This window comes from Plectropomus leopardus, chromosome 6 (genome assembly GCF_026936395.1).
Source record: "Plectropomus leopardus strain MGB_pleo_1.0 chromosome 6, ASM2693639v1, whole genome shotgun sequence".
Taxonomy (NCBI): domain Eukaryota; kingdom Metazoa; phylum Chordata; class Actinopteri; order Perciformes; family Serranidae; genus Plectropomus; species Plectropomus leopardus.
Genome location: NC_142181.1, coordinates 25563540 through 25578685, shown reverse-complemented (window position 1 = coordinate 25578685; position 15146 = coordinate 25563540). Strand labels below are relative to the sequence as shown.

Sequence of the window (15146 nt, the reverse complement as noted above, 5' to 3'; positions counted from 1 at the left end):
TTGTGGCTGACAACAAGAACTTGTCATGTATACATCACTTACAGGCTTTTTTGTGACATCTGTGACTGGAAAGACACACTGCATTCAAAATATGGTTTTAATGACAACTGAAAGCCGTGCCTCTCAAGCAAATGAAGGCTGCCAGATCTACTTCCCTGCCGCTCTCCTTCACACTTTTCATTTCCTTTTCAAGGTTGTCTTCATTGTTGCTGTCGAGCTCTGGAGATGCATTTGGTAGAGGCAAATTAAAAAGGAGGCAATCATAAATAAAACCTTGTATGGCTGGTTCATAATGGGCTCTTTATGCGAATGTGGCAGTCTGGGGCTTCATTAAGCAGGAATGACACGTCTGCATTGCGCTGACACGGCCTTCTATTGTTGTCCTGATTGTAAAAGTGCACTCCATCTTTGCGCTGTAGGCTAGTCTGCCGCCACTCAAGTCAGGCCTTTCATGGAGAGTGAAAGGCAGAGGGCCCTGAATCGTTTGCCCGCCCCTCCCAGTCAGGATGTCGGCAAACTTTTAGTGCCCTTTTTCTCTTTCTAACCGAGGCTGCATTGATTTGTCGCATCAGTTTGGCTCTCAAATGAAGAAAAGATGAAAAAAAGTACAATAAAACAAAAAATGTGAGCCTGTTAAGTGGTAAGCATTATAAAATGAAGCCATAATAAAGTCCTGTGCCCATATCTGAAACTGAGTCCAGAGATGAATCTGTTCTCCAGCTACATCTACTTTGGAAGAACGGCTAATGAATCATGGATAATTCTGCCGGCTTGGACTGGCTTTCATTAACCACGCAGCGAAATCTGTCACAATCCTCATGTGAAATCCATTCTGCTTTACCGCTGTGCTGCCATAGAGCCGCTATTCTCTCTCCTCACATGACTATTGGCACTTCTTTTCACGCTGACCTAACGTGGTCTGAAGAAGCAGCGTTTAAAACATTGAGATCTTCACAGCCTCAGAGGACGTCCTCTGCGCGGGGAGAGGAATGCAAGTTCACTCTTGTTAATTCTCTGTTTCCACTTCAAAGTGCAGAAATTATAGGGTTTGCAGATGAGGGAGTGAGACACGGACACGCTATAATATTCATGCAGCACCATAATTATGAAAGAATCAACACAAACGAGTGGTGGAAAAGTTATTGCAAAATGTTTTAGCCAAATGCTGAAAGATGTGGCACTGCAATCTCTCCACAGGGACCTCTAAACCGGTAAACACCATCACAGAGTGTGTTGTGTCTGTGTGTATGCAGGTGTGACCTCTGCCCTCATTTATATCTTGGTTTACTTACATTTTAATCAAACTCATTTAGGTGGTGCAACTAAGCTGTACTGTACACCTAAGTATATATCTTAAGCAGAATTACATATTATTCTGCGTTGTTGCTGAGTTAAAGGTCTAGTGTGTGGGATTTCGTGTCACTGAGCACCGAGGATCACAGACTGCAACCAGCTGAAACTTCTCCCATGTGCCACTCCCAGTTACTCCCAGTTAACTTTTCACAAGTATTCATTGTTCAGGAGGTTTTTTACTGGGAGCCAACTTATCCACAGAGGTCTCCTCCTCTCTAGAACAAATTGATCCAGTGATTCACACCAGTAAAAACACCAAATAAAGCAGTTCCACATTACCAATCAGTGTTCTTTTGACATTGTTTGGCTTGTTGCTGATAAGTCATGAGCACAGCACCAGCTAATGTGTGCTCACCATTTTTCTCTGATAACGTAAGATCCAGATTTTTACCAGATTTTTACCAGGAGCCGAATTATCAGCAGAGGTCTCTTCTCCACTAAAACAAAACGGCTCAGTGATTTAAACCAGCAAAAACACAGATTAAACCAGTTTCATGTGAAGAAAGAATGTTTTTCTAATGTGGTTTGACTTGTCATAAAAGGCTGCTACCTACAGTGGCTGATCTGGAAATGCAAATGACCCTTTCTAGATGCAGTGTTTGGTTTGTCCGTTCTGAGCTACTGCAGAAACACGATGATGCAACATGGTGATCTGTGTAGACAAGGACCCGCTCCCTATGTAATGTAGATATAAACAGCTCATTCTAAGCTAACAAAAACACAATGATTCTTATTTTCAGGTGATTATACATGAAAGAAACATACTTATGGTCTTTTAAGTTTTTTCGTTCTTTTTAAAATGATTATTACTCCAGTTGTTTTTTGTTTTTTTTCCAAGCAGAAATTAGAAATGTGCGTAAAAACACATGAAGCTGACATTCCAGAAATAAAAAAAAATCTATGTTAAACTTAAGGTGCTCAATCATACCCCCTTGCCACAGGGGAATATTCCTACCTGCTGTAGTTTTATGGGAGGCAGGTGTAACAGCAGAGTAGAAGCTCTGAGAATTTGGGTGTGTTACTATCCTGATAGCAGTACTTCACGATATTACTCAGGGATAAGCAGCGTCTCGTCTATTACCCACAGCCCACACAAACTGAAGAATTCAGGGTCACACAGGTATGACAGACAAAGTGTGTGCGAAATTGATGTTGCTCTGACCGTTTGACCCTCAAATGTCTTCCTATTACCTCATTTAATGGCGAAATATTTAGGGTTCACAGCTGGCAGTTGGGGTTGAGGTTAACCATTTAGTAAAGAGGATTAAGTTCAGAGCTTGAGGTCAGAGGATAAAAATAAATCAGCATGATGTCTTTCGCCAATAATACCACAAGTGCACGTGTGTGTGTGGCTGCGGAGACTGTCGACCTCACCTTTAGGGTCATCTCTGACCACCAGTAGACCATTTCGACACACCACCTTCCCCGTAGCTGCGTCCACAAACACCAGAGATGGGATGCTGGTCACCTTGTACTTGTTCCACAGCTTCATCTGTGGAGAGAAAGAGATGAGAGGAATGGTTGGAAAAAAACGATGGAAAAAGACCTTAACGTTCTTATTTATATCAATTCCAGTGCTGGAAAAACATTGGAACCCGTCTAAAAAAAACGTCTTTGGTGCAGCTATGCAGTGCAGTATGTCCACCTGAAATACTGCAGTATAAATGAAACAAATGTCATCTGAGCACTATATGTATTTTATAGCACAACCACCTTCTTTATTGTTAAAAAGAGACTCAGGAGGTAGAATAAAAAAAATGCAGGAGTGCAGTCAGTGCTGAGGTGAATTAGCAGAGGGTGAGGAGCAAACTGCTGCACTTAAAAAGAAGCTGAATTGGAGCAAATTCATGCTGTCCCTGCTGTGCCATGAATAAAAGTAAAAGCAGCTGAAAAACACACTAGTTTTTCTCTGCAGTACAGAAAAAAAGAATCCTTCAGAATCCTTCCTAAAGTGTTGAGCACTGTAGGACCTTTTTGGACGATTCAAGCTTCCATATCATTTATGAGCAGCGATAGGCCTTAAATATAAATTTAATAAATGAGTTGAAATGAATACAGCCTCATAAAGTCAGAAAAGATCCTTTACAGCCAGAAATCCAAGCATGAACTGACGCTATTTATAGAGTTCAGCGATCAGTGTAGTTCTTAACATCAAAGAGGAGATCAAGCATTTCACATATCTGAGACTTACTTTCCATATCAGAGGGAAGAGTCCTACGCTCTGAATAGAAAATAGCCTTGCCTTGTAAAGAGTGGCAATCTGCACTGTGCAATGTTGCTGCTTCAGCATGTGCACAAAAAGAAAAAGGGGATTCCTCACATGAAATCAAGATACCAGATCAGACCATTCAGACAGGATAGTGAGACACGCGGTCTCCAGAGGACTATAGTGTCAGTATGTGTTCCACTCTCTTTTATTTGACCTACATCCTTCAGGTTTTGACCAGTTTTTATTGAATCAAAATGCCTTAAAAGTGGAGAGTTAATGTACATTTTTAGATACATACATTTCGGGTTTCAAGAACATTTTTACATGCTTTTATGTTAAAAAGCACCCTTTCCCTTGTATTATCTGCGTAGGTCACAAGGAAAATTTATTTTCTCCTAATTCATCTCTCTGAAAAATGCTGTATTAGTGTAAGAATTTTCAGGGGATATATGGCTTGTGAAAACTGGGTCAGATATTTACTTTGGTGACTATAAAGGCAACAGAATCAGTCATAATCTGTACTCATGTTTACTTCTCGCATTGGAATGAATAGACACAGGACGGCTGCTAGCCTCCTCAGGGGGCGGGGCAGTGGCGATGGCGATAAACGTGTGACACAGATACAGGAAATGACAGTGAGCTCTGTCCGTTTATCGATGGTGTCTAGCTTTGTTTTAGAGCCAGACGCTTTATGCCACCTCAAAAAAAAGCCCAGTCTTCTCTGACTGGTCAGCACATCTGGGTCTTCCATATCTTCAATCTCAGCATCTCTACACTGTCGTTGTAGCCGGGGGGAATAACTCAGGCATAACAGTGGCACTTTCTACCACCTCATCAAAACAAGCTTCAGAACACAATTGGACATGTTTCAGCAGGAATATGATCCAAAACCAGGTAGAAATTTGCGACATCAGCAATCAAGATTGCATGTTTCCCCTAGATTAGCATATAGCTACATGTAGCAGTGTACTTGCAGCAAGAGAATAACTGTGTATAGTGGCACTTTCTTGTGTTAAAAAAAATAAATAAAAGTTTTTAACACAACCACAGACATTCCAGCAGGAAAATAATCAAAAATATGGGAGAATTTAACAACATTGGCAACTAAGGTTACATGTTTCCCTGACGTTGGCATGTCGCTAAATGTAGCAGTGAAAGCTATGTGGTGTAAAAACTTGCAGTAACATTGGCCACATTAAATACACGCATCTGACATTGTAAAATTTTATATATGACAGTAAATCAGTAAAAGCATAATAAGTCCCCTTTAAATTACTTTGCAAGGAGTTATTTTAAAAAAATCGTATTTAATCTTTGCCAAAAAAAAAAAAAACATTTAACACCACCATCCGATTTATTACCTGCTTTACTCAGCCAAACACTTAAGTGACCATATAACATAATGATTTGCACTGTCTGGATGCTGCTGTAGCTTTCTAACAAGTTCTGAGCCAAATGAAGTGAGCACTGCTTTTCTTGGGGCTCGGTGAAGAGAGCCTGGGGTTCAGTTACAAGTTGACGAAAACCTTTTGTTGCTCTCTCTGTTAAAACAGTGACTTCACTGCAGGAGCACAAAGACTCTGATATTCAGACTGAATAAGAAGAGAAAAGCTTCCAGAGTGCATGTTTTACTCATATTTTGTGTCTCCTCTTTGCACATGTTGTCACACACTAAGTCAACCACAGACACGATCAGAAAGCAGGTCAGACGCTCTGTCCCATGGACAAGACGACCCGGAGCCTCCCGACAATGTTGGTCTGGAAGTCCCTCAAAAGCAAACTTCAGCAAGGTCAACAGTTTTACCACACGCTCCACGCTGCTCTGGAAACTCAATCTCAGCTCACAAATTGATGGGGTTTAGGGGCATTAACTGTGACCGTCTCTAAATGCTAACGTGCCCGACACTGCAGCCATTTCACTCAGCCGCCTGCTGCTGTCATCTGGGGCTGATGATGTGAGATTGAGAGCCGGATTTAGTGTGAAAGGGACACAAGAGGAAAGAAAGGAAGCAGAGTGATAGGGTGATTGGTTCTGCACTGGTTCTGCACTAAAATGCCAAGAAATGAATTCAGTGTCAAGGCCCAGAGGGATCCACACTGAGGTAATATGATTTTTAAAACTGGAACCTAAAAATAGATACCAGTTGAGTAAAGAGCCTCACAGATCATAGCAAGATAATTGAAGTGCAGTAAAACTTACAAAAGGAAAATGTGTGCAAAATCTAAAGCTTTCTGAGTCGTTTCAGTGCTCTCATGCTGCAGCATCAGGAGAGCAGCTGTGAGATTTGTGTAGCAACCTCAGAGGCAGAACCAATTCCTTGTCTTTGTCTCACCACTAATTTAATGCATCCTCGAATCACGTCTGCCTGGTGATTTGGCTGCAGATCAGAGTATCCCCGGATTCTAAATCCTTCGAGGCTTTCGATCTGCCTTTACAATGAATGGGCTGTTATGATTTGACTGACCTTGTAACTACAAAAGCTACATGTCCTGGAGTCTGTTGCACACAAACACATGGATTTCTGCACCTTGGAAGACATGAATTCATCGTGCAAGGGTGGGGTGGAAAAGGGGGAATCCCACACTTGTCACAGCTGAGTTTTCATTGTACACATTAATCCAAAATCTTCCTCCAAAACAGCAAAGACAATAGCTTTCTCAATAACAGTGTCCTCCTCGAGAATAGAGAAGATGAGGATCACATGCCACAGCGATCCATTTCCCCGAAACACTGTTTCAGTGTCAAGAGCCGCAGGCTGTCTATGAGACAATTAATGCAGAATGTGACATGATACTAAAAAATACACATAAATCAAATCCGCCCTCATCCTTTGGCTTGAGAAACCACTCCTGCCTTTTAGTAGAGGTGTTAAGGATATTTTTGTCATCTTGTAAGTTTTTATTGGTCTATAACAGGACTCATTTGATTAAAGCGTTTTCTAATGTGCTTTATTGCTGTTGAGTTGAATAAAGAGATTGATACTGCTTTCATATCTGTACAACAAATATGAAACTACAGCCAGCAGCTGGTTAGCCTAGCTTTTTGCACAATGTTGGTATTTAGAATTTATTATCTTTATAGTGCCAGGCTAGCCTTTTCCTTCTGTTCCCAAACTTTATGCTAGGCTGAGTTAGCCTGCTGCTGTCTGCAGCTTTATATTTACCTCACACATGTGAGAGCATTATTGATCTACATCACTACAAGAAAATGAATGAGCATTTCTCAAAATGTCACCTTGTTCCCTTGAAACTGATTGTCAAGTTTTTCGATCACTGATAAATAACTTAATTTATCAATCAAAATTTTCAGTAATATTCCAGCTTCTAAGTGCCCTGACACACCAAACCGACAGTCGGCCATTGATCAATGTTGTGCCGCTGAAGAACGTCTGTTGCCCTTGTTTTTGCATTGGCACTAGTCGGCCCTCGTGTGCCTTTATTCGGCCAATGCAGCATGTTGAATTGTTGGAGCAGTTAGAGTCTGTTGGTGAGTGAAACCACTCTGATTGGCAGTTCAGCTCCGTGGAAAAGAAGAGAAACAGTGAGGGAAGTAAACAAATGGCTAAAATCAAGAGGGCGTGAGATCCAAACAACTTGTAATATTAGATAATTTTTTTTAGCCATTGAACTCTTTTACATGGACATAAAAACCTGTTTGTGATGAGTTTTTTGGACTATCCCATTTATGTGTTTGAACATGTAAACACCATATTCCATTTAGGAGAAACCAGAATATTCTAGCTGAAGTACTCTGGAAAAAGCTGTGATGTATAAGTGGAATATCAATAAGCTGATTTTTCTGTGCTTATGTAAACACCATAAACCAAATATGATCATAACCAGGATACGACTCATACACAGGTTATACATGTACATGTAACTGTACTCATTGTTCGCGTGTTCATATCAAATATCATTTGTTCTTTGAAACATCAGGGTTTGTTTTTAATGTGCTAACTGACTAATTAGCGTCTCCAATCCATCCTGTCGGTCTTTCATTTTCCGTTTTTGAATAGCATATACAGACTACTGTTGCCTGCTGGTGTGGAGAGTTATTTCCTCTCGCATAGGTGCAGAACGAACGTGCTAGTTGGCTGTTGGCTGTGGTCTTTGAGGGGTGTTCAGGCAACTTTTTGGCCAAGACACAGGCAACATGAGGCAACGGGACAGTCAGCTTTCGGCACCACTAGTTCTTTATCCATTTGGTGACCTGGGCATTAACACGTGAGGACTTGCTCTTTGTGTTTAAAAGTCGAAAATATTTGGGTTTAAGACTTTTGGTTGGACAAAACAAATCATTAAAAGATGTCACCTTAGACTGAGGCAAACAAAAAGATAATTGAAAAAATATTCCCATCATGAAAATAACCATTAGTTGCAGTCCAAGCTCTTTTCTTTACTAATTCATGACAGCTTTTTGTTGGAGAAATGCAAAACATTGTGCCCAACAGAACACTCTGTAGTGCTTGTATGACTTTCTCTGAGGGCGCCTCTATTCATTATCAATATCAACAGAGTGTGAAACTACAGCTGAGCAGGAGGCCTGGCTATATAGTTACACACCGGTTTAAGGATGCCAATAACCCCTGTAGAGAGCCCACCAACTGTTAAGACTCTGGGGAGAGCTGGAAATCCATACTAACAATCCATTAACTCTCTTGGACATGTAGACATTAGCCTCACTCTACGCCCGGTGCTCATCATGCTAATTGGATCACGCATGGCTGCGGATCCATATCCAGAAGACGGACAAATCCGCCCACTGTGGGGCCGGCGGATCAGTGTGCATGGACATACCAAGGTTGAAAATCTTATCGCCCCACTGATCAAAGAAAAAGCTGATTCTTTTTAGATGTAGCTACATATTTTTGGATGGGACCAATGGCTGCATTAATGTCCTACCTGTACCTGTATATTCTGGTGAGCAAGAAGAAAAGGAGGCAAACCATCCCCTTCAGAGACATCAACATTTCCATGTTAAATGTCATGCGTGGCGATCACTTTCATGCCTCTTTGCACTGTTGCACTTTATGGCAACATTCTGCCCTGTGAAAGGAGTTAGCTTACGTGGAGAACCCCCTAAAAGAGGGCTGAAAGTTTTAAACGTGCATACATCTGCTTCAGTTTTGAAACCCCTCGCAGCCTCGTCCTGCTGTGACATTCAGCCTCCTGTCAGTAACCAGTGGGGCTTTGCAGTGGCTCTGGTGTGGTGTGTGTCACCCTGTTGAGAGAACTAGAGTGGAAGAAATTTCATCACTCAACTTGCCCAATTCACCCATCATTGTTCGAGGCCCTATCTCCTCACAGATCTGCTTTCACTAGGCCGGTTAGGCCTGAGGCGTCAGCCAGACGCTCCCATCGCTGCTTCATTACAACAGTGCCACTACAAAGGAGAGCCAGTGCCTTTCAAAGGATGACACGAGAGGTATCCTGCTGTGATGCTGATAACAGCAAAGTCGTTTGTCTCTGAGTGTTATAAAAGGGGCAAATGGTGATAATCCAAATCTTATCTTGTAAAAAAAAAAAGGACTTAAACTACATATTATTCATTTCATTTTATCCACATAAACAGCCGACAGTGTTTATTATTTATGACTGCACAAAGTAGATTTGTGGAATTTAATTTAACCTGAGCAGGAATTCTCTTTGGCATTTATTACCGGGCAAAAATGTTCCCCATATAATCTTTTTATTCCTGTCAAGGGGGAATTTATTGGCACAGTTTGCACTTGGGAAAAACAAGCAATGTGTTCCACATTAGGGACATGGAGGAAATCATGTTCCAGTTTGATCTGATTTAAATCTTTAAAAGAGGAGAGAGAGGAGAGTAAAATTCATAGTGATCTGCACAGAACAGTCAATGATTTCTTCCCATAGATCTTCATTGTTAGTGTGTGAAGCTATTTGTCAGAAGGTTGTCTGTCTGACGGACTGGCCAGCCCCACACAAGACATGTTCAACAACAGCATTTATCTTTTACTGGGACTCTTTTTGTTTCAAGTGTCTGCAGGCTGTGTGATCTCTTGACCGTAAAGATTTACAGTAGTTGTTTTGAGCAGGCGAACTGGACTGGACTTTTGGTTTGCCTCTTGGCAGGCGCTAACACAAGCTTCTTTAAATAATAAAAGAATCAAGTCATCCCCTGTGCAAAATGCATAACTTAATCTGCAAATGGATTCAAGTTAACATGTTAGTGCACAGCTGTAGCAGATCATTCATCATGTGTCAAGACGTTTTTAGGTTAAATTCTACGTTCTCCTCTGCAGTCCATGGCTGAAGACAGATGAGAAAAAAAATTCTCCTGTCTGCTAGCTCATTACTCGCTGCCTACATCACCGCTGTAACTCCTTTTTGGCTGGGGCCCCTGCAGCCAGCTTTGACTTACATTCCTCCATGCTACACCCTGCCTCTGCTCAGTCTGCTCCTGAGGCTCTCAGTAACTGCCTGTATCCACTTCAAAACCCTGTCGCTGCTCTTCACGGCTACAAAGGAAGCCCTCCCCTCCCACCTCTTAGCCATACTTCAGCTACACTATGCGGGATAGTGTGTGTTACTTCGCACTTCCATCTGTGCTGCTGCTCTGACCCGACTATCGCTTTACCAGGTCAAGAGTCTTCACCGCCATGGTGAAATACGCATTTCAAACCCTGTGACAGCTGCACAGTTGCTGCCCTTTCTCCATGCTAGACTGATGACCTCTTTCTTGATATGCTTCATCTCGTTTTGCATTACATAAACCACCATATGCTTTCATCTCCAGGGCTCTACCATCACACCAGCCACATTTACACTGCTTTTTCAAGGCCCTTATATCACCCTGTTGTGCCGCCTCGGCGTTCTCTATATAACGTCCGATTGCGGAAAGGGAGGACACAGTGGTCTCGCCTCTGAGTCAAGAACAGAGGTAGTAACAGTGCTGTAACAAGGTCTGTGTAAAACGTAAAGCTGCAAAGATGTGACCATGGTTTGGGGGGCAATTAGTGGATAATTTAGAGAAGAAGAACAGTGGTCGTAAATGCCCGCAAACCGGGAAAACAATGAAATTTGTGAGCTCCTTAACGTCGGAGCAGAGGATGAGATCAGCTGCCATATAACAGAGAGGGTGAATGTTTGTTATCAACATGTTATGCCTTTTTTAGAAAGCTATATAAGTTATAAGTTATATAAGTTATATATTATAAGTTATATGTCACACTAGAGGTCCATGCTGCTGCGTTACATGTCACACCCGTCAGGGCTCTTTTAATTGCGGGATAAGTGATGCAGTGTATAATCACACACTGGAGCAGAATGATGCTGCCGTTGTTTGGTTCTGTGTAAAAATGCAGGGGCGGTAAAAAAGACCCTATAACACCATCTGTAGCGCTGTTACCACAATTTTTTTTCTTTTTTCAAACCACTTCCATTTTCCTGCCTTGAGTGTCAGCTATATTCCTAAAATACAAAAAGGTACAGGCCACTCACTCCAACCTACTCCACTGCACTCATTACAATGGCTCACCATGCACTTCACATCCATTCTGATGGGCATTTCCCCTTTATGAAAACTGTCGAGCTGAAAAGAAGACAGCAGGATTTTGCATCATGTCTCTTTAGTGCAAAAGGCTGCAATCTCGAGCATTTTATTAACACTCTCCGGCCGAGCCATTTGGGTGGTGCATCCTACAGAACGTCGACAGAAGACGCTGGCTAAATTGCTTCTTTTTTTTTTTTTTCCTGTAATGGCCCCCCTGTTGCTACGGCAACCACCCAACTACCCCTCCACAAAGTCAGGACATGTCACAGAGTGCCAGACACATTGTGGGCTCTTAGTTAATAATTCAGTGATAAATTAACGGGTTTGTGAGAAAAACAGGTGCCAGAATGTCAGAGGGCTTAGGGGAAATAACCCAGCAGGAAAAAGGGAGAAAGAGAGAGAGAAGGAGAGAGAGAAAGAAGGAGGTGTGTGGGTGTTTCCCCCTTCCAGCCTTGTTTGGAGGCACAAAAGCGACCCCCTGAATACAGGCTCTAAATCCAAACTTGGACCCTGTATGGCGAGAAGTTTTATGTAGTAAAGAACGTGACATTAAAAAAGCAGGAGGGGGGATTGTAAAGGAGTAAAAAGCCAGGGCTCAATAGGTATCTGGAGCATTGTCTCTCCACAGGCGTGGGCTGCCCCTGAGGCCTACATTCGGCAAGGTCAAAGGTCGGGATTGCAGGGGGTGCATTCTTCACTCCCAGTGGTGTTTAGAGCGGTCTGCCTGCCTCCCCCATAGACTTACTGTTCTTTATTTCACTCCCCGTCTCACCCTCTTTCTTCATGATGCATCACAAAGAGCAAAGTGTAAACCTATTACACACACATACATACACTCACACACACTGGCCGTAACCACACAAATGTGGAAAACATTCTAACTGTATCGCTTTGCTTTCGTGTGTCCATGCATGTTTAGCTGACATTCCCAGCTACAAAAATGCATCTCCATCAGAGGCGGAAAAAATGAAAAATTCCAGTCCTCTGGACATAGATGTGTGGTTATCATTTGAAGCATTTTTTTGTCACATGATACATTTCTGAGAATCCCGATTTGCTGTCGCACTAAATTGTCATGCTGAATCACGACCCAGTGCAAAGCCGTGTGGTGGAGATATTGTCTTGCGCCAACTAATCACTAAATAACACTTTAGCTAACAATTGTGTTTTTGTGTGTGTGTTTTAGCATAAAAATATACAATTGCTGTGCCGACACTTTCCGTTCTTGCACGGCATGCACTATATGCAGTATAAAATGCTAAAATTCATAGTAATTTTGAAACAGTGACAATCTTGGTTGGAACTGTTGTGTTGTAAACGTCTATAAATCCAATGAAGAGCAGAAAAGAGTCATGAATATAACTCTGCACTATTAGCATCTCAGAACAGTTACCGTACAGTACAGAAACATTACACAGTGAAACAGGCTTTATTAAATACACAAAATGTGATCCCACATTTTGATGAAATACTAACTTAAGTAATGCTAACTTTGGGCCATAATAATTACAGTATTTATTTCCAATACTGCAGTTCCTCTCATGGCCACATGAGGCTGGCACCAAAACAGAGTCAATCTCCACAGACCCTCATGTTTAAATGCCCAACTTTACAGAAATAAACATATTTACAGCCTGGTACAAACACAGTTTTGGTCTCTGAAGCTGATTTCCTGTTCATGACAACTTACAGAGAGTTAATTTTTATGTAATTCACTCTTTTACATTTAATTAAGGCTTCAAGTTTTGCATAACTAAGGGCATTGCCGCATTGAGTGACAGGCTGTGCTTTCATATACAGGGAAAAGAGTTGTTCCAGTACTGTGAATGACATCAGAAGTGCCTCCGATAGTGCCTAAAATGTTGGAAAGGATATCGACGAGTACGCAAATCTATGCACGGATCCGATCATTTATTCATAAACTATGCAGCAGTTTCACACCCAGATAAAATGGCAGTTTGCACTGTGTGGCTACTGGCAACTTCTGTTTTAGAGCAGCAAAAAATAGATTTCTGGTAAACAAAGTAATGTTAACCATACGCAAAATGTCAAACTAGATAATAGAGAAAGTTCAATGGCAGTATTTATTTGTTCATGGGTACCTTAGGGGTTAACCTGAGCAATGCCATATGACAGTGACATCAGTTATCTCTCACATATACAGGGTTAGTAGTATACACAGCTGTTAATTTTTAATTTTTAAACACAAATGTCTTATAACAACCAATCTGCCAGTTACGCTGAAGGGAAGGAAAAAATCATCTTTAACAAGGAATGAAAACACGCAGCTTCAGAATTTTCGAGACTTAACACCTTTTTCAGATTTGTCTGCACAAGTGTGGAAACCAAATACACAATAAGTTGTATATGAGACGTAATGTAAGACTCCTTTCCAGGTCAATCTCTGTAAGTCAGTCATTGAATTCTGCTGAAGTGAGCAGTAATGATTTACCTCGACTCTGTTGACAGGATGACGGAAGCTTGCAGTATGAACATTGTGTCATGATTTCTCAGCTGTAACTCACACCTTCTACCATCGGCCTACATTTCATCAAGAGGAGTTCTGCAGGGTCTAACAGACGAACAGATAGAGACGATATGAAGCTGGTCTGGCTCTGGACCAGCTGGACTTGCTCTATCAGTTACCTTAGTGCGACCCTCTCAGACTGGCAAAATACACTTTCAGTCATCTGCCAACTCATGACTTGGAAAGCCCGCTGCATTTTTTAAAAGTTTTTTTTCACATTATGTGCCAAAAGGTAAAACAACACTCAACTCTTTCTCAACAGTAATCCAGTACAGTATGGAGTGATTCTGGCGTCAAATAAGGTCAGATATGGGTCAGAAAAAAAGCACTTTGTATAGCCTCATTAAGGCTACGCCTCTGCACTTGGGGAATCTCAGGCTATTACATATTAATAAAGAGACAAAACACACATTAGAATAAGCCTTTCAGCACAACTTGATTTTCACGCATGTGCTTTGTGCTCAATTAGCTGCACTCAGCAAACACACCCACAGAAGCCTTGCATTAATTCTACCCATAAGCCTCCACATCGCTGTTCCTCTGGTACCCCAGTTTCCTGGAGTGCCGTGCCGGCGGAGGAGGAGGGGTGGGTGTCGGGTTCAGACAGCTTCCCCGTTGTGCCCTCTGTTTGACCCCACGTTTAACTCCCACCACTCCTCCTCGTGCTGGATCCCTGGGATGCCTCCCTGAGCTGCAGCTCAATCCCCGATCCCATCACAACACAACACATTAATATTTATGGAAATTTAAAGGGTTCATTTCAGACACATTATCAGTGTTTTGTGCATAATCAGGGCAGCTCTAGGGCTGCAACAGCATGAGATTTTCATGTTATATCCATAGTTTTGCAATTTTCTATCTCTTTTTTCCCCTTTTTTCATCACCTATTTCATCCACACTGCATAAAATTGTTGTCTATGTTTTTGTCCAAATATGTAGTTATGGAAGGGAGCCTACTGAGTACCAGGTGACCTGTCATGTGATCCATCAGGTGACATGGTCTAGTGAGTTTTAAAGGTGTGTGTCTGCATTATAATTTAACTAATGAAGAGCATGCAGCTTGAAATGTCACCTTAGTGGTAATTGAATTAAATATTTCTGGGAGCATGGTCTACTGTGTGGACTTCGTTTTCTATTCACTTGTATTATCTCGTTCATCGCCTAGTTTCTTGTCGTCAGGAAGTACGTGCTCTTGTGAAATTTTTGTTACGCCAACCATCTAAGAAATGATCACATATCAGTCACAATGACCCTTAAAGAAATGAAAACAGAGCGTTGTGGGGGCATAAGTAAACATTTTATTACCATAACTGAAACTTAAAACCATTTATTTTAATGGAAGTATAAAATGAAAATAACAAATATAAAAGTGAGATTTTACATCCAATTACATTTTTTAAAATACATTAGATATGCAAATGTACACGGTATGATAACTGTCAATTTTCATACCACAGTGTACTTTGAAACTGGTCTACTGCTACAATCCCAATCTGTACCATACAGGCTATTCCCTTATGTCTGGAATATAATTTTTAGGC

The 15146-nt window shown here is 41.5% G+C and overlaps 1 protein-coding gene across 1 annotated transcript in view; it reads right to left on the bottom strand.

Annotated features, from left to right (window-relative positions):
• Positions 1 to 15146, bottom strand: part of nxn (nucleoredoxin) — a 76666-nt gene that overhangs the window by 16134 nt on the left and 45386 nt on the right. The window contains exon 2 of the mRNA XM_042486680.2: positions 2728 to 2845. Within this exon, the coding sequence (XP_042342614.1) occupies positions 2728 to 2845 (118 nt within the window). The remainder of the gene's footprint in view (positions 1 to 2727; positions 2846 to 15146) is intronic.